At 36.6% G+C, this 24844-nt stretch overlaps 1 protein-coding gene across 17 annotated transcripts in view; it reads left to right on the top strand.

The window, feature by feature from the left end:
* LOC127063316 (syntaxin-binding protein 5) overlaps positions 1-19303 on the top strand; it is a 49799-nt gene extending 30496 nt beyond the window's left edge. For 6 of the 17 annotated variants that reach the window (XM_050992907.1, XM_050992906.1, XM_050992904.1 and 3 more), the window contains 9 exons: positions 11500-11624; positions 11848-11967; positions 12070-12198; positions 12573-12779; positions 13053-13161; positions 14547-14630; positions 14984-15079; positions 15202-15326; positions 15638-19303. In XM_050992907.1, coding sequence (XP_050848864.1) covers positions 11500-11624; positions 11848-11967; positions 12070-12198; positions 12573-12779; positions 13053-13161; positions 14547-14630; positions 14984-15079; positions 15202-15326; positions 15638-15900 — 1258 coding nt within the window. In that variant the 3' untranslated portion in view covers positions 15901-19303. Of the gene's footprint in view, positions 1-3127; positions 3175-6244; positions 6846-11479; positions 11625-11847; positions 11968-12069; positions 12199-12572; positions 12780-13052; positions 13162-14546; positions 14631-14983; positions 15080-15201; positions 15327-15637 lie in introns of all 17 variants that reach the window. The other 11 variants (XM_050992911.1, XM_050992910.1, XM_050992920.1 and 8 more) reach the window with 7 other exon arrangements.
* Positions 19304-24844: the final 5541 nt, after the last annotated feature.

The raw sequence follows: 24844 nt of genomic DNA, 5'->3' as shown, positions 1-24844 counted from the left end.
GCACGGAAATATATCCGTGAAGTGTTGTTCAACTTTTATCGAATATGTGAGATCTAAAGTGAACATCTTCACGTACTCGTCAATAACTATATCCGTTATTCTATGTATTCCCTTCCAAAAAAAAGAAAAGAAAAAAGAGAAAAAAAAAACAGAAATATGTACATACGTAAAAAATGTACACCGCATTGGCAGTACTAGCGCGGATTAGAGAAGGAAGTCAGCCGGCGGCGATTTGTTTGAGTTAAACTAATGTTACACGGAAGGCTATGCTAATCCTCGATACGCTTTTCTGCCCCATTTTCTTTCTTCTTCTTCTTCTTCTTCTTTTTTTCTTCCTTTTTTCCTCTTTTCTTCTATATTCAGCGGCGGATAGTAACGTTCTATCGTAGCCGATCGATATTTTCTCATCGTCTACTTTTCAGTATTGTGTTTCACGTCGAATAATCGGAAGAACGAGTTCATGTACTTACTTGGACCATAAGTTACTCGATATATTTTCGGAAAAGGACGAATCCTCTCTAAGAAAGCTTTTTTAAATTCTAGGTTATATGAGTTTCTAAGATTAAGCGATCCGCCTCTGTAAGCCTTTTCCATTTTTAATTTCATCTTTCCTTTCGTCTTTCTTATCCTTTTTTTTTTCGTTTCAATCTTCTTACTATTCATTTTCTTCTTTTTTTTCTGACTTTTTTGATCCTCTCCTTCCTCTCTCCTCTCCATCCTTCTCTTCGCTTCCTCTCGTTACATACTTTGTACTTTCGGTGTTAATGGAAATGCATAGGATGCCCGTAGAAACGCATGAGATAGAAGTCTTATATGACGCATCATCTTTTGAGAATTTATGCGATCATAACGCGGGACTTTATAATACCAATGTATGGTCCGTTTTTAATATTCTCTTAAATTTCTCGTATCGCCATTATGAGAAAGTCGATTCTTTGTAATTTTTCTAAACACGAAGAAATATTTTCTTTTTATGTATACATATAAGGACTTCTACAGGGAACTGTAGAATTTCAGATCACGATTATTTATAGGAATGATAGGATATTTTGATGTTTGATTATGAGTCTCTAATCGCATTGAAATCTTGCGAATAGTTGGCCTACCATCTAAGAATTTCTTTGTAGATTGAAACATTAATTGATTGTCATTGAAATGTCTAAACGAAATATTTAAAAAAGTTGAGGATACATCGTTGGTAATCTTGAGAAAGTTTATCCGACGTGTTTACCCAAGATTAACGCTGATACTTTAAAACTCGTTTTCTTATTTCATGCATTAGAATTTTATTTCATCGATTAATGAAGAAGGATCTTGAGAGAAATATTTTCTAAATAACTTCGATATAGTTCAAAGAAATGGATTTTCTTATAAATACATTCATTTACCTGTCGTAACTTTTTCCTTGTGCAATTCTTTAAAAACTTACTTTTTCTTATAAATTTTATAGGATCGTATATATTTCTCGATCTTTTTTATATCGGGTATAAATTAAACGCCGTATTTTTTTTTTATTAACAAAGATGATTTTGATCCGAATCGGATAAAAGCGAAGAAATAGTATATTTTCTGGAGGAAGATAAAACGTAATTCTTCAGGAAACGTCGATTTCTTCATCGAGAGGATGCCTAAGTTTTCTTTCGTTTCTTCAATCGTTTCTTCCTTTGGTTTCTTTCGTTTTACCGAGCAAATATATTCGTACATAAAACTCCTCATCGTACTTATACTAAAAATGTTTTTTATAGAAATATGTATATTGTTTCGTCTTACGAATGAATTCCTATCGAGTAGCGAATGTATGTTATCAGGGTATTCAAACATTTACACTGAAAGGAAATGTATAAAAGAAAAAAAAAAAATTTATAAAGGAAATGCATAAAATATAAGAGTGTTTGTACGGAGGCGCGTATAACACGAGACTCACTCGTTTGTTATTTACTAGACTTTCTACGAGTCATTTATTTTATTTTTCGTCTTGCCATTCTTTTGAATCGACAAAAGATGAAAAAGGGATGCAAATGTTGTTATTGTTATTTGAACACAAGACAGCAGGGAATCTTTCTTTGTATTGACCCTGTTATAGCCTTCCTTTTTTTCTCACACGAAGCTCTACAGAATGTATAGCAACGAACTGGGAAAAATCTTATGCAAATTGAACGTACGTACTGATAAATAAAATTTCTATTTATTTATCGATGGATAAAAATTGTTTTATACTATGAAAAATATATGAAAAAAGGAGAATGAGAGAGAATGAAAGGGATGGGTATCTGTTAAAAAAATATGCTATTACAAATAACGAATAATCGGTATCATCGTCGAAATCGAGGCAACGTTGAAAAGTATCCTTTTCGTACTATGATATCGCGTATCATAGTACTATGATACGAACGGTACTATGATACTTGGATTCAAAATCGTCAAGTTAAAATCTCATTCGAGATCGAACAGAAAACTGAACTTATTTGGTATGGATTTTTAAAGATATGACTTTTCCATTTTCTCTATATATATATATATAAATTTTTTTTCTATATATATATATATATACACATATTAATACATTGCTCGGTCAGCCTGTATATAAAATTTTTTTGACTAGCAATCCATATGTTCTCCTGCTTGGATAAACAAGTTCGATTATGCTCTTGTAGTCCGAACCTTATGGCACGACCCATGAGTATGGAATGCATAGTTGAAATGTTTTAACTTAGAATTTGCACCACTTTTTTTGGATAGGAATTTTATTGTATCATTCGTCCTTGCGCACATAGGTTATTGATATCTTAAAATGTTTCGTTTCGTTTGAAAAATCCTCTTTCCATGAAAGTTCGAAGCTTTATCTCGAACCAAAGACGTCAGAATATTTTTGTGGATGTAACATCACATATATATATACACACACACATACGTGCATATACAATCGAAGGACGACAGTTTTTAAATTTTTTGCATTCTATCGTATTTAAGCGTCATATAATGCCAAAAAAAAAAAAATAGAAAAAAAAGATAAAAGAAAAAAAATAAAAAAAAAATAAAAGAAAAAAGAAATGTCAGCGGTTTATCTCTGACCGTTCATCGTTTCGGTAAACGGTGTGAGGAGATTCTACTCTAACCACTTTTTCAGGTTCAAATCAGTTTTGCGGTCTTCCCCGACAGCAAGCTCGATTCAGGTAACACCGAAGAAGATTTTTCATTAAATATTTCGCAGTTGTCTTATCACCGAGAGAAAAGTACGACGATTGACGCGCTTTTGTGTTCGACTTTCTCAAGAAGCACTTTGTATAACTGCACCATTTGTCACAACACTTCCCTCGTTTATAATTTAATTATTGCGTATGAGTTACGATCGAGGATCTTAGCTTTTTCATTTATCTTTATTAATAAGTCGATCGACGTACAATCGAGGAAGAGTTTCGCGATCATTATCGATCGAATTCATTCAAGTGCTCGAACGAGTGTTCACAGTAGCATAGGTACATTGTTAAAGTTTAAAAAGATCGCGAATAAAATTCTTTCGGTGAAGAAACATCGAATGTCACGATATGTAGCCGATCGACGAACGGACTCTTAAAAATGACACGAAAATTCCATTTCGTTCTATGACAATATGTTTTATTCTCACTCTGCTTTTTTATATTGTATACATATATATATATATATAAAAATTGTATATAATTGTATATATGCAATATATATATATAAATTGTATATAATTGTATATGTGCAATATATATATAAATTGTATATAATTCTATATGTGCGATATATATATTTATATATATATATATATATACACACATATATATATATATCACAATGTATGTACAATTACACACGAGCACCTTTCTCTCGGTACAGCGTCGCTTTTCAAAGCTTTTCGAGATATCTTTTAAATGGTTTGCACGCATTAGCAATAGTAATGATAATAACACGACGTCACAGCATCATTGATTAAACGACGAAATGTCGACTTGTCCCACTCGCGTGTATTTTTGTATTTTATTTTTTGAATATATACCTATATACACGTGTCACATGTACATAACGATATAGTCCGAACGTTACTGCGAGCAATCGACTGTGTAAGTTATGGTTGACAGGGTGCTTTGTGGATTACTTTTGTTGGCTTTTCCTGGCCTACATTGACTGACTGCTATAGAGGAGACTGTATAGTACGTATCGATGTGTATTTCACAAGGTGGTCGTTACAAAGTGGGAAAACGATCGTACGCTCGACCTAGGAAGGTGCTCCTCAATCGATCGATATTCAAGCTTTTCTCTTCTTCCTTCTTTTCCTTTTAAAGGAAAGCACGTTTTCTCTCCCCGTAGTTTTTTCTCGAAACGATCGATATACATAATTGTTAGTGGATTCTTCGAAGACCTTCTCATGTTAAATTTTTTGATCTTTGAGGTCCGAGTTTAAGGGCATTCGATAGGGGACAAGTTTATTCCTCTTTAAAATTTAAAGCGAAGTTCAGCTGACTACGGTAGATACATTGCACAAGTCGTAACAATTAATTTATTCGGCAAGTTCTTGGTCGTGTTCTTCTTCTTCTTCTCGATGTTTAATGAATGTATAATTAATCATGAATTCATTGAAAAAACATACGAATTATATTGTTTTCATTTTCTTTAGGTTGTTATTGTCAATAGTATAAGCAAGATCGGAATTATTGTTGGTTACACGATGTCATTCTCACAAAACATTTTCGCAGCGTAAAGTTTTATTGTAGATGTTGGCAAAAGTCATGTTAATATTATTGCATGGGTTTCTTTTTTTTATATTCCGCGCGCATGTTTTTCCTTCTAGCTTTATATTTGATATATTCGATCGTAGTATGGTTGTCAGAAATATCCGAGCAAAAAAAAAACTGTCCACGAGAAATCCTATATTTAATTTCTAATTTCGAGTCAAATCATAATAATAATAATTATTTTAACGAGGTCACATGGTTTGTTTTTTTCGTTTTATTTTTGAAGCTTCGTTCGATAGATGTGCGTTTGCTTTACGTTTGCTGACCTATAATTATATGTTTACCCTATGCAATTTCGTTTACATCCTAATCATCATTTTATTTTTATCCTTCTCTGGTAATAATCAAGTGGGAATGATATCGGATAGTAGATCGTTAAATTTGAATAATCGATTAAAGTTCGATTATCGTCTTAACATCGTTATAAAAGAATATTCTTTTGTTATTGGAGAATAACGTCGTGTTTGATAATAATTTTGAAATTCTTTCAGCCAAAGAAAATCTGTTATTACTGTATAATGTTTAGATTAATGGCGTTGGATTATTATTTGAAGCATCTTATGTTTCCATCATTGTTGGAAATAATTCTGGAAAATCGATCTCTACACGAGGCTTTTTTTTATCTTATTTTCTCTCTCTTTCTTTCTCTCTCTCTCTCTCTTTTTCTTTGCATTCTTTATAAATCTCTTCGGAGAATATAATTTATATTTTTGTCGCAACGATATAAATCAACATGAATATGTTAAAACGGGAGAATTAACCTGAAATATTACGGTATATTTTTGTAATTATTTTACGAACAAGTTTTAAGATTGATAAGATAATGATATTTATTTATACAAAATATGCTTAATGTTTAAAGAGGCGAGGCAAGCAATTTTAAGGTGAGATCATAATATAATCACGATTACAAATGCTAATGAATTCATGTGGTCGATGAAAAGTGATTTTTTACAACACTGGAAGATTTCAACAAGTTTTTAGCGCAGATTTTTGAGAGGCGTCGTTCCAGGTTGTTTTTTCTTTTTTCATGTAGCAGCGAATAAAAGTGCAAGGTCGTTCGCGGATGAGACTCGCATCGACGTTTCCGCATGGTCACTGGTTTAGCTTTTTTGCAAATTTCATTTTAAATCACATTGATTTAGAATATAGACAACGATATAACGTACAACTTTTTGCGAATTATTTTCGAAACGATGAAAAAAATACTCGATACGACCATAATATAAAATTATATGTCACGTCCGTTATTTCTGATTTCTGCTCAGTTTGCAAAGGAATATTAGTTCGATAGTCTATTTAAATCTATACTTACTATTAAGATAGACTTAAATACAAATACTGATATCGGAAATAAATGAAAATGGATGCCTATCCGCGAACGACTTTTGCAGATTATATAGGAGAGAATAGCTGGTATAACGAGCTAGTGATCGTTCTATTACTTTTATGTTCCCTGTCACATTTGACGCATGAATGATTTATAGATGAACGAGATGTACGTATCGCTGGTAACTGGAAGAAACGCGGTTGGCAGTGCTGGGAGTGTTGGTGGTAGCAGTGGTAAGGGTGAGAGCGATAGCGACCAGAATAATGCTTCGAGCGTTAGCGAAACTCTCGGTAATCGGGGTGTTGACGATAGCGAGGAAGGTGGTGGTAGTGGTGGTGGTGGTGGTGGTAGTATCGTCGAGTATAGAGCTGGAATTGGCGGTAGATGTGGCGATGGTGGAGGTGGTGGTAGCAGCGTTGTTCGATCGTTGGCCACGCGTCGTACCAGCGGTGTGATCAACACAGCTGACGACGAGCATAATAATACCGGCATGGCTGTTCGTAAAAGCGCGGAAACGCGTCCATCGCGAACGACCGCCGTACGCAAGCTCCAGAAGTGCTTGAGCACGACTACAACCAGCCACTATGATGCGGATACTTACTGGGCCGCTGCCAGAGCCGGTTCCTCCTCAACGACATCCTCCCCGCACTCCCATGTTCTGCGTAGCAACGACGCGCGTGGCTATTCGTCTTCCGGACACCAGCCTTCTTCCAACTACCAGAACATTCTGATCAACACCAGGCAATATAGCAGCCTCGGTAGTATCGTCATTTCTAGAACGATTGTTTTTAATGATGTGTCGATTGCATCAATCACAGAGACATAATCTACTTGCTCTCTCTCTCTCTCTCTCTCTCTCTTTCTCTTCGCTACTGCTAATTTTCTTCTTCCTAAATCCATCTACTACCTTCCTACTTTCCTTTACAAGATCATCTTCCCTATATTTTTCTTTCCTTCTCTAGATCTTAAATCTATCTTCTTTTCCTCTCCTTGAAACAGCATCTCTTCTACAAACTATCAGAGGATCTCTGAGACTAGTCGAAAAAGCCAGTTAGCATTTATGCGCGGCGTTGCTATGTCCATTCCGTTGTCCTGTTCGGATACATTCTAAGCGAGAGAGTTTTTAACGGATCAAACGTCGTTGTCGAAAAGATAAACGATAAGAAGAATCTAAGTTCATCGACGAGTCTATCGTTCAACGTTCGATCTAGCAACGCCGTTTCTGCGAACACATCTACTTCTTCCTACACTTTCCTGATTGTCTGTGATTGATAGTATCTCTGGTTTTCATGCCGATGTCAGTGTCAATGTATTTTCTCTCTCTCTCTCTCTCTCTCTCTCTCTCTTTTTCTCTAGTGGCTCTAATACTCTCTGCACCCTTTTTTCTTGTTTTGTTACCACCGTCTCTTACATATTACACTCGTCTACTCGGCCATGCGAAGTCTTGTTTTAGATGGGAACGAACATAAAAAATGAAAGAATTAAACAAAGCGGCACATGTTATAAATCGCTTGAGATATACTTAGCTGTTGCACTTGCACCCTTCGAAAACGATGATCTTTCTTTCCGTTTATTAATTGCCTTCACTCTTTGACGACTCACCGAACTATTGCTTGTTTATATTATTTAATAATAGATGTGGTCTGACGTTGCATAATCCGTAATGGTGTATCTTGTCTGGATGTAGAATATAGGAGGCACAAACACTGTTTTGACGTAGCTGTTAACGTTAACATCTCGAGTACATACTTGCACGCGCGCGTTTTGGACCGCTCCAAGTGCGTGAGGTCTTGGGGAAATGGAAGTGTTGTGCATAAACGAGCCTTTGTGTGTGTGTAAATTGTACAAACCGTAGATCCTTAATTAGATGATATCGTGAATAAACGTAATCAGAGAAAAGTGCAGAGGTTTGACCGATTACGGCAATCAGTTGAAGAGAAACAATTTATTTGCATCATTTTAAGATCTTTTTCCTTTCCTTTTCTTTTCTTTTCTTTTCTTTTTGCCTCTAACTGGGACGATAAAGTAAAGCACATATAAAATAAGAAGGAAAAAGTTTCCGAGTGAGCTCGCACGAGAAACAAACAACTTTAAAGGTAATTTTCCGGTTTCTTTTTTTTTTTTTCCTTTTCGTTCCTTTTACAACAGCGAGATAACATCTTTAAGAAACCATTCGAGTTGCCTCACTTCTTCTATGGGCTTTAATTAATTCAAGCTTCAAGTGTCACTCGAAAATGTAAATAACTGTGGAAGACACTTTTTAGAAGCTTAGAAAGACGAGAGCATGTATCTCGAATTAGCATCTTGCATAAGCAAGGAAGTTTATCCACTCCGTTCATATCTAGTCCGTTTAACGGATAAACGATGCTATTGTATATGCATCGGATCGACGTTTCAATCTGTTCTAACTCTCATATACGCGGAACGTAATCGGCGTCGTTTTGCGTTTAATCAATCGCGTATTCAAGGTGTGGATCCGTGACAAGGAGCCTTCTATAGTGGGATAGGACCGTATTGATATCGATCTGTATCACTTTGTGCGCGCGCACGCGTGTATAGACCGAACGGAGGGAGAAGAGATGTATATATCTCTCCCATCCGATAAGATAACATCCGTAGTTCGATCGAAACTCCAACAAGAGTCTTCAGCGAGAGTCCCTTTTGTCTCGAGGGAATTCGAGCTAAGCTAAACGAGTGGGCACACGTCTACAGTAAAATTTCCAAGTTGCACGCTCGGCGAACCATAAAGAAGTGTGCCATCCAATTCCAAGACCTCTTTATTGATTCGCGTTAAATGTCTTTTGTCCTTCGAGCTTTTCGAATATTCGCATTTATTACCGAAACTCACTTAACCCGGTGATTCAGGTCCACAATAATTCTAGCTTTTAATGTTCAAATCGCAATACGAAGGATCGATGAAATCCTTATTTTTATTTATTTATTTTTTTATTCCTTTTTTTTTTTTAAACACATATGTATCAACTCCATTAGACATTTCTTCTCTATTAGATATTTTCTTTTATTTCTCGCACGTCATATCGTTTCGATGATTCCGGATTTTCTTCGTCATTGTCGCGAATGCAGAGTAGCGAGAGAATGAATAAATTTCCAGAAGAACGCGTTGAATTTCACGAGGCGTTACGAAATAATGTCGCGCGCTTGCATTTCCGTACGTGACATTTCGCACAGCATCCCATATTTACGTACATTGTCCACATACATATCGTACATATGTGTATGTTTGCGCGATGACGTTACGTTACGTTAGCGACACATAAGTTCGCGCTTTCTCTCTCTCTCTCTCTCTCTCTCTCTCTCTCTCTCTCTCTCTCTCTCTATCTCTCTCTCTGTCTCTCCCTTTCTTTCTCTTTCTCTCTCGTACCGCTCAAAATAGACGAATACGTATCTTGTAGCTTTCTCAGCGAGTCTTAAGTAATTAATCTCGGTCGCGACGGTGGGCTCTTCAGAGCGTTTCATTGACAAAGCGAGCTTCGTCGCCTGTCGTTAGAGACGAAGAGAAGACGAAGGAAAATCGAGGGGCGAGAGATAAAGTAGAAAAATGAAAGAAGTGAGCTAACTATAATGGAATTACCTTAAAATTTATATATACATATATATACACACGCATACATCGGTTTGTTCAAAAAGCTTTCAATAATTTTCATTTCCAATGAAAATGTAAAGACGCGATTTTTATGTAATTACATGAAAATATCAGTATATCTATTGCTATATCTACATTTTCTATTTGAAAATGATGATTAAACTTTCCGAATAAGTCAACGTGTATGTGTATATGTGTCGTTTTAGTCACGAGGTAATGAACTTTTAGATAAGGAAACTTTACGCGTACAAATAGCGAGTCTTTGACTTGGGAACGGGTACAGGATTGAGCAATTTATAATCGGAACTGTCCGAGCACGCGTCGAAACCCGATAATTAGATCTCGTAGAATCTCTTACCGAACGAGATCCGACAATTTTAGCTGGTGTAAGATATCGTTAGAAAGAACCTACATGACATCCTCGATGCATATATTACAACTTCCTATCTTGGCTCGATCCTGACACCGTTCCGTGATTACTTTTAATTCATCGTGTTGACCTAACGTCCTGGATAATATATCATAAGAATAGTATTTTAGTGTTTTCAGCAAAACAGATACCAATACGTATACATAGGTATTACGGACAAGATAGAGACACTTGGAAGGAAGGGAATCGAATTAGCGGAATAAATTTATTCCGCAGATTAAAACGACGCACCGCACGGCGCTTTACTACGTTCGTATTGTCGACGTTCTCCTTTTCCCGAAGTAAAATTCTTCGTCCAAAGAAAATTTTTTATACGTTTCTATCGTAAGAAAGTTGTGCCGGCGGACGATAGTTCAATCTCATCGAATCCAAAATCAAAATTACCCTTAAAATCTTGACCTGCTCGATATCGATAGGAAAGCCTGCACCTAGTCGAGGACTGTATTTAGTACTCGCGCACGTGCTCGTTGAGATAGGTTCTCCATTTATCGTAATATATATATCCGAAGCCTGTATTTCGAAGAATCACCTTGCGTTCGATGCTAATCCCTAGCCGTTTTATTATGCTGGCCCGTAATCGATGGTCGATCATCCTGCGTGTACTCGTAGAGCTTGTGCTTCCGATAAAAAAAATAAAAAAAAAAAAAAAAGAAAACGCTACACGTCCGAACATTCGGATTTCGAGAAGTTTGGATTCTCAAGGATTTTCATTTTTTTTGGTCAGTTTTTAGTACCAGAATGACGTGTTCCATCCGATAAAACCTCCCGTAGCGAGTTTAACGAACGCATATATATACATATATTAAGTAGATATTAACGAATCGGTTGATGAGTGTGATGCGATGTGATGAAAGATGTTACGATGCCGATTGCCGAATCAAGAAGTCATGGTAGTATTGTGTTGCTGTTATTGTCGTTGCTAATGCTCTTGCTACTGTTCTTGTCGCTGTTCCTTAACGTTTGAACATTGCGTCGATATCGTTGTTGTTTTAGCTGGCGCTCCCGTTGTTGTAACGTTGTTGTATCATTGTTATTTATTGTATTGTATTTGTCTTAACATCGTCGTAATCTGTCTCTATGAACGTACGATCTCTTGCTAAAACCCATTTACATCGGGACAGTGAATAATTTCAACTTTTGTTTGTTCTAGTCAGTGATCATGAATGTAGATTATATCATTTCACGTTTCGATGTAAAATGATTTAGCGAAAATCGATGAATATTAGAAGCAGACATTATTTAATTATTATCAAAAGATCACGTTGAAGTACGAAGCGTTGAAAGTATATATGTAGTATGTTGTGCATGACGCTTGTAGACAGATTAAACAAACTACACATTCTGTATGTAATCGTCAGTTTATTTTTGGGATCGCTGGCCGGATAGACAAATTTGACGGTTCCTTCCAACGATCACGGAGCTCAAGCATGTCTTCGCTTGAGAACATCACCACGGAAACCATTAGCTGCCTTACGTTCGCTGACTCCTATACGAAGAAAAGCGGTAAGTCGAGTCACTTGTCAAATCCATTAGTTATCCCTTGATGCGTTATCAAAGATTTAATGTGCTAGGAGCTTTGTAATTATTCTCTCTACGTGTGTATGTGTGTGTGTAAATCAATTTTACTATACACCTAGTAATAATTTATTGTAATGTGTGTGTGTGTGTGTGTATATATATATATATATACATACGTATGCGTGTGTATACCGAAATTTTTTTCAAGATACCAGCACCTTACCCACTTTATGGGTTGGTACATCTTTGGGGTCCATACAAACCGTCGTATTCAACCCACCTGTCCCAGGCGAAAGACACGCATATCCTGTGGTTGTTTCGACATGTAGTAAGATATATTACGACTAGATGGTAAAATTTCATACGAATTATAAAATCATACGACAGCTTCTAATTTCTTTTTTCTTTTTTTTTTTCTTTTGGCGAACAGATGGATCGACGTTCAAGTTGAAGGGTTGCATCTTGTCGATGTCATTCTTGGATTGCAATGGCGCACTGATACCGTATTCTTTCGAATCCTGGAAAGATGAGAACGTCGACGGAGGAAAAGAACGTAACAGTAAGAATATGATTTTCAATAACAGATAAGAACGCAAATGTTTTATGTTGTATATTATTTGTAAAGATCAATAGTTATTAATTTGTTTTTTATCACGTTGAATGACTCATTTTTATTTCGTTTTATTCTAATTGATCGTTCATCCTTATATAAGAAGAAATTAAAATATTATATCTGTTACGAGTCGTTGACATCGTAAAATATCGCGTAATCATTTTAATATCATTGTCAATATCAATAACTGTGAAAGTGCCGACGTTGTTTATTTGCGAGGCATGTTACATTTAGCGCGTTAACATTCGTTCGGAACGAATCGAATACTGTTTCTGACGGGAAATAGAATAGCGGATAACTGTATTTGATGCTTGTTAAAGAGAACCAAGGAAAATGCAATAGCCGATTATCACCGTCCTTGAACGCTCAAGTTACAACCGGGGATGGTTTCGAGGATCGGCAATTTGTCGTCTTGACGTCTGAGAAGCAAGCGAGGGTCGTGGCTTTACCCTCTCAAGATTGCGTCTACAGACAACAATTGGCGGAGACTCATATTGTAATCAAGGCAGAGGTTACGACTTTGAAAGGTAACAAGAACTTCTCGCTCGGTTTGCTCCTCGTTGGAATTGAATTCTATTCAATGAAACATCATGGTGTCGTATTTTAGTTTCAACCACCATTGTTGAATGGTTAAGACATGACAGTCGATCTTTTAGATTAGTTTTATTTATTACGACACACGACAACGTTCTATTTGCAGACGTTTCTTTTCTATACTTTTTTCCGCATCGCTTTGATGAATAATTTATTAAGAATTTATTCAGACCACAGATTGAAATACAATAGATCGAATTTTTCAGATAATGTCTGCCTAGTATGTTACGTCTCAAATGGTCACGTATCTACGTATAGTCTACCTAGTCTCAGGCCGCTCATAGACGTCGATTTTCTACCGCTTACAGACTTGAGGTAAGCAAAATGTCTGGTTATATTAATCTTTTTTCGGATTGCCTATTAATGGTCATTCTATTGTAGCAATGCTACAAGAATTTATCGATTTTCTTCAACTAACTTATACGCGCTTCTACGTTTAAAAACTTATTGTAATAATAATTATTTATTATTATATAGCTATACAAATTTATATTTGGGCTACTAACTATGCTATTATTAATCGAATAGTTATCAACCTACTAGCAATGTTTTCCTTTCGAATGGACGTTACTTCTAAAGTTAATATCAAGCGGTAATTCGTCGGTTAAGCAAAGCTCATGAATATATTTGACAGCATAGAAACAAGATTTATTTATACAGATACACATTGATATATAATATAACACAATTATATTGTATAAAAAGCTTCATAGTTGCGATTTCATTGCGAAGATCTATCGTAAGATCCGCACGGTATAAATACTTTTATATGCTTCTTTAAAATTTTTATAGCAGATTATTCTAATGCTCTTTGATGCGGTGATGCTATATTTAAAATTTTTCTATTAACTATCTCGTGATTGTAAAGTATTCCAAATCTTTAGCTTCAAGCTGCACCAAAATTGCTTCGAGTTTTATATAAATTTTAAATATTTGTAATATACATTGAATTTTATTGGTGCATGCAGTCGAATAATACATAATTCAAATATGGCTTGGCTCTTATCGAATAGTGCGGACGAAACGCATTATTGCTATTTGAATTTATAAAATATATTACATACATATAAAGCTTTATGCTAAATATAAATTGCAATGCAAAATCCTTTGATATATATATATGGTTTATTACAAACGAATAAGAATTTTCAATGCTCTGCGATAAAATATATTTCGGTTCTATCGGCGATGTCATTCGTAGAACGTACGAATCTACTCAATGATTTCGAATTATAGAGGAGTAGAAGAAAACTAATATGGCATGCGAATTTTCTCGTCTACGATACTAATCAAAGCACTCGTTTATCCTCGACACACTCACGGCATGCCCTGTGTAGAACTTTTTTATACGAGCACTCTTATCGCACCGTTTATATCTTCGTACAATCGCATCTTCTATAGAATTCAAAGATTCTTTCATTTTTAGGTCGATAACGCATCTATATATGTATGTAAATAATATATACATATTGTATAGCAACGTTAATTACATTTCATTTATTATTATGATATCGTTGGGGAATGTAGAAATCGCGCATCGAGGAACATGCGAGCAAGGTTTTTCACGTACTCTTTTTCGCGCTCGAAGATCTAGGCAGGCAGCTTTATAAATATTCTGTCAGACGATTTAATGAATAATTATTTTAACGCTCGTTACGGTCGGCTGCTTACCTTCCTCCTGTCTCTGTAATCTCTAACAGTTTTCAGACTACAAAACACGGCATTGTAGACCCCATGTTGTCCATATGGGGTCATCAACTGTTTGTTAATGGCGATACCGATCAGTAAGTCATTTATGAAATAACAAATCTCCCAATAATCTATGTTAAATGATACATAGTGATATATCCTGCCTTATCCGCGTTACTTATTCTTTTTCCCATTATTTTCTTTTTCTAAATGTTATGGATCATTCAGCACATATCAGCAACATACATATTATTTACGTCCTTCCTTCTAACGTCTTTTTCGAGCTAATAATCTATTCACCCAGCGAAGCTTGATGCTATGTATGCAAACGCACATTAAACGCATTTATTATCCAGCCCTGTTATCATTTATTTTCTATGTACAAAGAAAGTGGTACGAATAAATCTGCACGTCACGGTAAAATCCGTACGAATGTCTTCTTTTGCAGGATTGCGAAGACTCTTTGCTTCAGTAATCGTGGCCACGGTCTGTATCTGTCCTCGCCTACGGAGATACAGAAGTTTTCAATATCAAGCGAATTCTGGTAGGGCAACGAATAAAATTATTTTACTCGTATAAATATTCAAGTTTATTTCGATGACGGTTTACGGACACTCGTCCACGTATTATTGCATTGTACGAAATTACGAAGCTTGTCATTTTTAGCGGAGAATTGACCGAAATGATGGGAGATTTGTTTATCGGTCACGATATGCCGGAACCACCTAAGGAAAGTTTCTTTAGGGGCCTGTTCGGCGGTGGTTCGAGAAGTCTCGATAGAGAAGAGTTGTGTAAGTTGTACTCAGTATTTCCTTCCGAAATATTATTTATCTTTCTTCTTTTATGCTTACGTAATAAGTTGTTTCAAAGTGTTTGCCTTACGCTGAGAAATATGTTACACGCAGCACGCTTGGTAGACATAATATATTTAAAAGCTTTAAATCCCAAAATACTATAGCTGTTTAGCTATAAGATAACTAGAATACTCTTTAGTGATTCCATTTAAGAATTCATTAAAATGTAGGTACAATCATTTTCTATGCTCTTATCAAGTCACAATTAAATTATACAGTTTAACCGAGAGAGAATTGGTACGTTTCAGTCGGCGAATCGAGTGGTCGTGCATCTCGTACAGTGGCTAAACACATCCCTGGACCGAATGCAGGCACGGAAAATATGAGAGAACGCGTTACAGGCATCACCGGCGAAATTGCTCAGGCGCATCACATGGTAGTGGAGCGTGGAGAGAAGTTGTCGCACCTCGAGGAACGAACGGCTCGCATGATGTCCGAGGCTGAAAACTTTTCAACGTCGGCACACGGTCTGATGCTGAAGTACAAGGATAAGAAATGGTACCAGCTATGAGAGTATCGCTTTATTCGAATCCGGATACGATTCATATGGACGAGCACGGAAATAACATGCAAGAAGTTAGCATTTGCGATTCATCCATGAATTCTTCTCTCTTTGTTAAGAAAGCAAAATTAAGCGTATTGCAAGCTCCAGGTGTATGCTCGCATGTATGTAGGGATGTAAGAGTGAGTGAGAGAGGGAGAGAGAGAGGGAGAGAGATTAATGGGTAAAAATAAAGTATAGGGTCGAGGTGCTACAAAAAAAGAGGAAAGCCCCCCGCGTGCGCGCACACATACACGTACACACGCATACACACAGACTCCACACACATTCATGATCATCTGTGCTGGTCACAGGTTATAGGTACGCACATTAGCAAGACGAAATGGAACGAATGGTAAGGTAATAAAGCGATTATACATACAAGATCATTTCAACAACAACAACAACACATCAACACAACAACAACAACAACAACAACATTGATCATAATCTTTATTCAAGAAAACATTAAGATATGAAAGAGGCGGTTCGATATGAGCTTATAGTACGACCGCTTAAAAATCATAAAGGAGTGAGACGACGATCGTGGTATACAGGAGTCAATACGAGCAATTACGAAATAATTCGCCTTTTAATTGATGGTACTCGTTGATTCATTCGGATTGTCCTGCGCCATCTCTATCGCGTGTTTACATTACGGTCTTCTGTGTTGTCAATAAAATGAAGTAAAGATGCAACAACGGCGGATTCGAGTGAAACGATAAAAACGTCGTTCTAATTTCTCGTCTCGTTTTTCACGAAGAAGATAGGTATTTAATCTCGGAGGGTGGAAGTATCAAAGACAGCAGAAATTCGAGGCGCAGCGACGTTATCCTCCGAATGTATTGACAATAAAAATGTAGTTAATTAGTCGAACATGCAGAGGATTGGGTAAAATATCAAACGATGAAGTATATATTTTATCCACGGAGGCGAGTTTTGCAGTAGGAGAAAGGACACTGCGAAACGAGTCACGCCGATAAGAATGTATAATTGTTATCGAATTGTAGTTACCGCTAGACACGCTAATGTATATATATATAATGGAATGAGAAAAAAAGAATACACACATACATACACAAGTAGGAAAGATTATGCGTTATAAAAAGCTGTTTATATATAATAATGTGTTATAAGTTACGCTACTTCAGCGTCGTTGGTGAATTCAACTGAATTTGTAATGCATAAATGGCACGGAAGGGCAAACTATTCTAATTTTAACTGTACGTATAGACTAGATAACATAAAGACAATATATGATATACACACGTGCGTTCCGGGCGCGCGCTTGTGCGGCTGCAAAAAATTCAATTGAATTTATCGAGGCTCTGAATCGACGTACTGCTTCCATAGCAATAATTGTATAGTCGATGTTAATGGTACTAATCACTTGCATTAATACTTATAAATGCATCCTACAGACGATTAACTAGAATGCATTCTTCGAGTTGTTTAAACTTCGTGGTATGATCTTTCTTGGACAATATGAATATATTCAAATCGCATTGAATTAATCCCGTTATTGTATCGTGGGATGTCTTCACTATCAATTATTAGTACAAAACTCGCGAACTCGGCGAGTCGTTGGAGACTTAATAGGCGACATTTACGAGAGAAATATAATAATGGAAACATGTTATTCGACGACCGAGGCTACGGATCGAATAAAACTTTCGGTTGTTCGGTAGGTACACTACATTTACGCTATCCTACATACATCTAGAGTCATTGCTCTTTGGAAATCGGAGATTCTGCATGCGAGCGGTTTAATGATAGTATACTAACAAAAAAAAAAAAAAAATATAACAAATTCATAAGTGGAAGTCTGTCTTAACGCCCACGCGAAGGGAATGAACGTTTCGGTTCGAAAAGAGAAAGTGTTCTTTCGGACTACTGTGAAAGTGGAAGATCGTTTTCTGCTGTAATAGTGGAACGGTAGTTAAATGTGCCATAGTTATGAAGGAATGGAAATATATATTACCATTTAAGTGTTTGATAATATAATATACTCCACAACTTCCGTTGTACACGGTAAAATATCATACTTTACAGATTTCGACTACTTATCTGTCGCATCGGAACCTGCAAAGATCTGTTTGAGAATAATTTCTCGATATATAAAACGTAGTTTCAGTTATATTTAAACATAGCTAACTACTTTCGTTTTGGTTCCTCGAATCATTTTCATACACGGTGCTTGTAATCTTCGATTGATAATTATTTAGATGAAACAGAGCTGAAACTATCTGTTGTATATCTTCATATCACGATACAAACTATTGTCACGTACTTGATTGAATAAACATTAATTTTGCCTATTCCTTGTGCGTGCCGTTACATGCATATATTAAGTTATTATACTCGACTTGAAATTATATTATAAACCAGCATTAGTATTATACATAATGTTATGTAAATGATCTTTTCCATTTACCTAATTTACCTAATTATACGTGAAGACCAAAGTACCAAGTAGTTCGAAAAACGACCACTGTGACGCTTGCTTCGTTTAAGTCCGAACGCGCGCCAAAAATGGCTGCCCGATGTAAGAAAATTGTGAGTGCTGCTACGAAAAACTTTGCTTATCTTTTTATAACGATCTATACGAGAGATCTTTTTAACTCTACGCGATATTCGCTTCTAGGTTTTATCAATATATTTTTAATTTTAGAATAATGCAAACAATTACGTAAAACGATATCTATCGTAATTACAACAATGCTATCGATTACAAAAGATATCTATCGTAATTCAAATTTGACGTTCGCTTGTAATAGATAATACGTTGGTTCAATTTATTATCGATGTATTTTTCACGTTCTACCGAATTCAGTGATAATTATTGTGTACTCCATTTCCATTAACGAAGATGAGGAAACTCTAAATAAACAGGAGCGACGATGGCAACTATGTAAGCAGGTAACTTTGTTATTTCTCAGTTAACAATTCATACGATTTTCTTTGTATCTGAAGGACAAGTTCAGTATTTAATACAATAAATCGATATAGGAAACATGCAATTTATTAACAGGTATTTATAAAAATGTTCAAAACTTTCTTATTTAATCATACTTCATAGGTTATCGAGCGAATGATTTTATCGAGTAGGACAAAATTAAGTTAGAAAATGTGCAAGGATGTTATGAAGAAATACATTTTCTCACTTGTCAAGGTAGCATCTAAATAATCGATATCATGATCAAAGTAGAGTCAGTAAATTGACAAAGTGATTGACAGATATGAATTTATAAGAATATATGTATCGATAAAATTTTAATGGATAGTAGATAAAAAATACAGAAGGAGCGCCACAATCGAAAGTATACAAAAACAGGAATTAAATATAATCGAAAGTAAACGATGAAGTAGATAATTTAATTAGTTTCTATTATCTTCTTTAAATATTTATACCTATGTATCTATATTTATGTATATATTGATTTTATGCCGAATGATTCCTTTAAATCGAAGTATTTATAAATATTTGATTCTTTAGTGTCTCACGTTATCGTTTTTTCAGAAGAGAAAATTTTGAGAAGACGAGATTGCTTAATCTGATAAAATTCAAACGACCAATTACAGAAACAAAAACTTTCTTGTCAAATTGCTCCTCTCCATTTTACGTCGTTTTTCGTACGATAGCTGCTATCGACAAGTCGGTACGTAATTAACTTAACTTCTTCGACACTTCTCACGTAAGAATAGGCGTTTACGCGGAATAATATACCCTCGTTTTCTCTTTTTACCAAGGTATTTTCCGTCCCTTTTTCCTTTTCGCTTTCCTCTCTTTTTCTCTCCGTAGCACGCGCGTACACTTCTCATTTCCAATTTAAAAATAATGAGAATTTACGGCCAGCAGGTACCGCTGTCGCGCGCAGACACCCATCGACTTCGAAACCTCTCTCGGCATCCGCGAAGTGGAATGAATTGAAAAAAATTCAATTTAGAGGCAGCACAATAGCAAGCTCTCTCTACTTTTTCCTTCTCCTTCTTCTTCCTCCTCCTCCTCCTCCTCTTCTTCATCATCATCTTCTTCTCTATCGTTCTCTTCGAGCGAAGCAGCGAACGAATCAATGATATTCCACTTAGACGGCATTTCGAAGGATAAATCAACATTTCCACGCAATATACAAACGTCGAGCTCGATCGTCTCAATTATCTCTGGTTTGCATACAATCCGTACGTCTATCGAGACTTCGTCGCAAAGATTGACTCGAGAGTCTTTGAAGCTTGAAACGATTCGAAGGGGTAAAAAACGAATGGAATATATAGAAAGCACGCGAACCTCGTTGAACCGTGTAAGACGACGAGGAGTTTTAACGTCGTCGCCACAAGTATATATAAGTTTCTAATAAAGAGCGGTAACGCGGAGAATGGTTGCGCTCGTATGCGCGATAACGTACGTATAATGACAGAGGGGAATGGTACGCGACGCGATAATAGGAAGGATGTGTATAATTTAACGATTTCTTATGAGTCCTCAAATAGTTACGCCGGTACGAGCGTGTCGTATCTTTTCGATCGAAATTATAGGATCGCTTGGTTCTCTGTTTCTCATTTTCTGCCTTCCTAAGATAATTTACTTTTACGGTAAAAATAAAGGGAGCGTCGCTACCTTGCAAATTTTACTTTATACGATTGACGAGAAAACCCTCAGTTTTTCTTTTTTTTCAATTTTTAATGCGATCTATTAACTTAGTCTCTTTCATTGTATTGTATTTCTCGTTTCCTTCTTTACCAACCGTGCGATAAAGTTTCACGTTCGATATACGAAACGATACTTTTCGTCTAGAATGACAATACTCGGTCATGAGATTGGTACTGTCCCTATCGAACCAAGTAAATAAGGAGATGGAAGGAAAAGATACTCGTCAACGTTTAGAAAACGTGAGAGTGAGAAGGAGAGAATGGTAGTCTGTCTTGGCTCGTAGTGCAATAAAATGTAAATGGGTGGCAATTCGCGCCCCGGTATTGTGAGTTACATCTCCTCGAGGCGTCTTTCGGTCCTCGTTCTCTCTCTCTCTTCTTTCCTCATACCATCTCGAATCCATATAACTTGAAGGTAAAAGACGAGTGTCCGAAGGATACGTAACATCTCGTCCGGAGGCTACGCGTACAGCGCTCTGCGCCTCGTCATTTGCATGAGTAACGGTGGAACGTAGAAGCTAGAATAGCAAGCCGAGTAATTTATAGTCGATAATTCTTGCCAAAGCAATTTTCGCATCCAGTGCGAACCTTCGGTTCTCTCTTCTATGGGCCATGTCAAGAGCTTGCAGGAAATGAGACGGAATGTTAAATAGCTTTTCCTTTTTCGTTTCTTTTTCTTCTTTTCTTTCCACTTTCAACGTTGAAGCGTCATTTCGAAATAGTCGGGTCTGTGAAATTGATAGACTTTTTTTTCTTTCTTTCGCATATCCTTCTTTTCTTTTTTTTTTTTTCTTCGCTTTTTATGGACGATATTTTTTCATACGATCTCGTTTCAAGCTGATTTAAAGATCTCTCTTTATTCGAACGTTTCGCACGGAAAAAAGTAGAATGTATAGAGCAACATGAAATAAATCATGACACGATAAGGCTATCGGGTAAAATGTACGAAAGCAGGCCTTTAATGCATAGGGTGGTACGTTCTAACGTGGAAACCTGCTACGAGGAGTATCGATCGGATCGTAAAACACTAATGTCCGTCCGTCGTGCTGATGCGAAGGTAAAAAAAGAGCAATGTTATTTGAATCAATGTGAAAAATGTTCTACCTTCGCAGTTGCATGAGAAATGAATTCTGACGGATAGAGATAGAAGTGGATAGAGATAGATAAATAGATAGATAGAAGGAAAGAGGGAAAGAGAGAAAGGGTGACGTCAAATGAAATCTAATCACATTAAATTCCGTGCTAATTTTTTTGAAGAACAATAATAATCTCATTTTATAAACGACAGTAGGTGTTACTTATCTACCTTCCGAAACATGAATACTTTCTGGTTGAAATTCGATGCAACCATCTGAGAGCTGATGTGCGTCGCACTTTTTCTTTCTCTCTTTTTGTCCTTTTTGTTTCAGAATCCATTTTCCTCGTTGTATACGAATATGTACTTACGTATTATGTACATGTAGAGACTGCTGTTATCGTTGAAAATTTGGAAAAAATGGGAAAGAAGTCGAAGGGAGGAAAATTTCAAAGGAATGACGTGTCTCCGCGTACTTTTATCCGAACGCGAAATGCGTTCCGTTTACGCGGAAGTTTTAGTTACGAGGAGGGCGGTGAGACGAGGAAAGAAGGGAGAAGAGGGTGGAGGATTATCCGAGTAACATAAACCGATACCGACGACGTAAAGGTACACGGCCGATATTAGATATCGAGATGGTACATACTCAGCCTTTCTAACCTCCGCTTGCCATCCACTGTCGTCCCACCGAGAGCTATCGAACCGATAGGATAGCTTCGACGCCTTCCCAAGACGCCTTTCCTTCTCCACCTCCTCATTCTTCTCCTTCTCGGGCTCTTCCTATCGCACGATTACCATATATACGCCACTTTATTTAGAGTACCTTTTATCGCGGTTTGGCTTACGTCCTCGACTCTCTCACATTTTCGCATTTTCGCCTCTTTTTTCTCGATCCATACCGTAGCGGTTTCTATGACGCCTTTGCCAACGGGACGACAATGCTCGTTGGGATCAAATTTTTACTATCTCTTGCTGGTAAACTCGAGACGCACTTCCCCTGCGTACGCTTACGTCAATACGTAAGATACCTATCTGGTTATTTCTAAAATTCATTAGTTTGCTATCTTCTTAGATATGTGGATACTTAATGTTTCTATGGAATATCGACTCGTTATTATATCGCATCGATAAGAATAAAAGATTTTCGTTTTAATATTTTATTTTAGCCGGGCCGTCAACGAGAATCTTTGACTTTCTAATCGTTAACAACGAGAAAGTAACGTCGAGAAAGCATTGCTTGTTCCTCGGTGATTTTTATTATGAAAGATTCGTTGAAAAGATTCATTTCAATGTCTATATTTTATAAAGATAATGACGTCAACCCTGACGCCGTTGGAATTCAATAAAACTCTCGCCGAGAGTTTGCGTACTTCCGTCAAATTAACGATTCGATCGGACAGCCAGTCGCAAATCATGTTGAGATCGTTAGGTCCTTGGAATCTGTGAAAACCAATATTTTGTTAGAAGAGGATTTTCAGCTTGAACGAACGCTCATAGCTCGTGCGACTACACTCTCATCCGCGTGCCCAGGTGCTGTTCGTATGGGTTAAGGCCGGGTGAACGCGATGAATAGATCTTAAGTTTCTAATCTGATTTAGCGGTTGCCAAAGCGTTTGGCTGCTTCGAGCGTATTCGGACGTATTACTAAAACGTGTCCGCGTGTAAATCTATACGTGGAATTTACGTCAGCCTGTCCGAGATTTAAACGATAAGTTTTGTCAAGGGACACACCGAAGAAGATCCTCACATTATTAGAAATGAATAGCTTGGAAAACAAACGCGACGCCAGTTTCATAAAAGATAATTAATTTCTTTTACCTACTCGTTAATTACCCGTAGTTCGTACTCAAGTAAAAGGTGATGTAACATTTATAAATTCATATAAAACTATAGAGAAACTACATAGACATTTTGGCATCGAACGAGCATCGTTGGTTTTCTTAGGATCCTCGTTTGCGATCTTCAACGTCGATGACGTCAGAATTCAAGAATCTTAACGTTGTTCTATGTTAAGAATCGCAAACGAGAAGTTACAAGTTAACGAATAACGGTGCGATGCTCGGGTCGTGTTACTATAAACTCTTGAGAACTTTCGATGAATAACGAATGGCTTCTCTTTGTTGTAAGAAAAATCAAAGGAGAGGTGGTGTCGGTATTTCGTTATAAAGAAACATCCCGCTAGATCGAAGCTAGCAAAAGTTACGAGTCACCGTGACGGACCTGTCCTTATTATGGCGAAAGCCTCTTGAAACAAAGCACGAGGCAAAGAGGAATTAAACCTATCATCTTCCTGTTCGCCTTAACGATAGCCCGTCGATGATACGATTATGGTGAGATGCGAGGATCCAGGGATGCCGACGAGAGTAATGATTGAAAATAACAGGAATCATGTATAAACGTTCCATCGTGGCTTCGTAGCCAGTGTTCCGAGCGTATTGCGAAAGGGATCGTCGGAAACGATCGCGAATCTCAGAAAAAGGCATCCTACGATCAGCACGAAGACGAACATTACGTTAATGACCTTCTTTACGTTAAGATTATAGAATTATAACGCCGTTAAGATAAATCATTCGTCCTGTCTTCGTTTCTAACTTCGATACACGTACCTTGATACAAATCGCGTATGTCCGGTAGCGAGAGCCCAGAGGAAATTTTTCATTAATTGAATTTAAACAAATTCTAAATTTAATAATAACACGAACGTGCGGCATATTCTAAAATTCATGCAGGTTTATGTCGTTCCTAATAAATTCAATTTCATCTCGGTGTCCGCATAATACGATTAAAATGTATCCTCCACATCCTATTTTGCAAGGAATTTATTGTTTTCACGTAATAACGAAAATGTGTTTCTACCGATTAGGCATCTAATCCAAACGTGGCTCATACAGAGTGTCCCAATAAAAAGTGCCCAGCAGAATTATTTTTCGAGAAACTCTGAGACAGACAAAGTTATTAACAGAGTCAAATAGGACGTATGTTTATGTGAACTTTTTTTTATTGTTTTGATGTGCAGAAGCTAGAAAATATTTCCTACTAATTTTGGGACATGCTCTGAAAGTACAGTGGTTCATAAAAATATTCAAACACTATTCGAAATTTAATAACTTGTTGAACAAGCTGTTTTGAATTGTTCAGTAGAGACGTGGACTGTAGTAGAAAGTATTTGTAGAATTGAAAACAAATGCTTTT

This window comes from Vespula vulgaris, chromosome 4, assembly GCF_905475345.1.
Source record: "Vespula vulgaris chromosome 4, iyVesVulg1.1, whole genome shotgun sequence".
Classification (NCBI taxonomy): Eukaryota; Metazoa; Arthropoda; class Insecta; order Hymenoptera; family Vespidae; genus Vespula; species Vespula vulgaris.
Note: the sequence above shows the minus strand (reverse complement) of the source record. Positions and strands in the feature narration are given on the sequence as shown.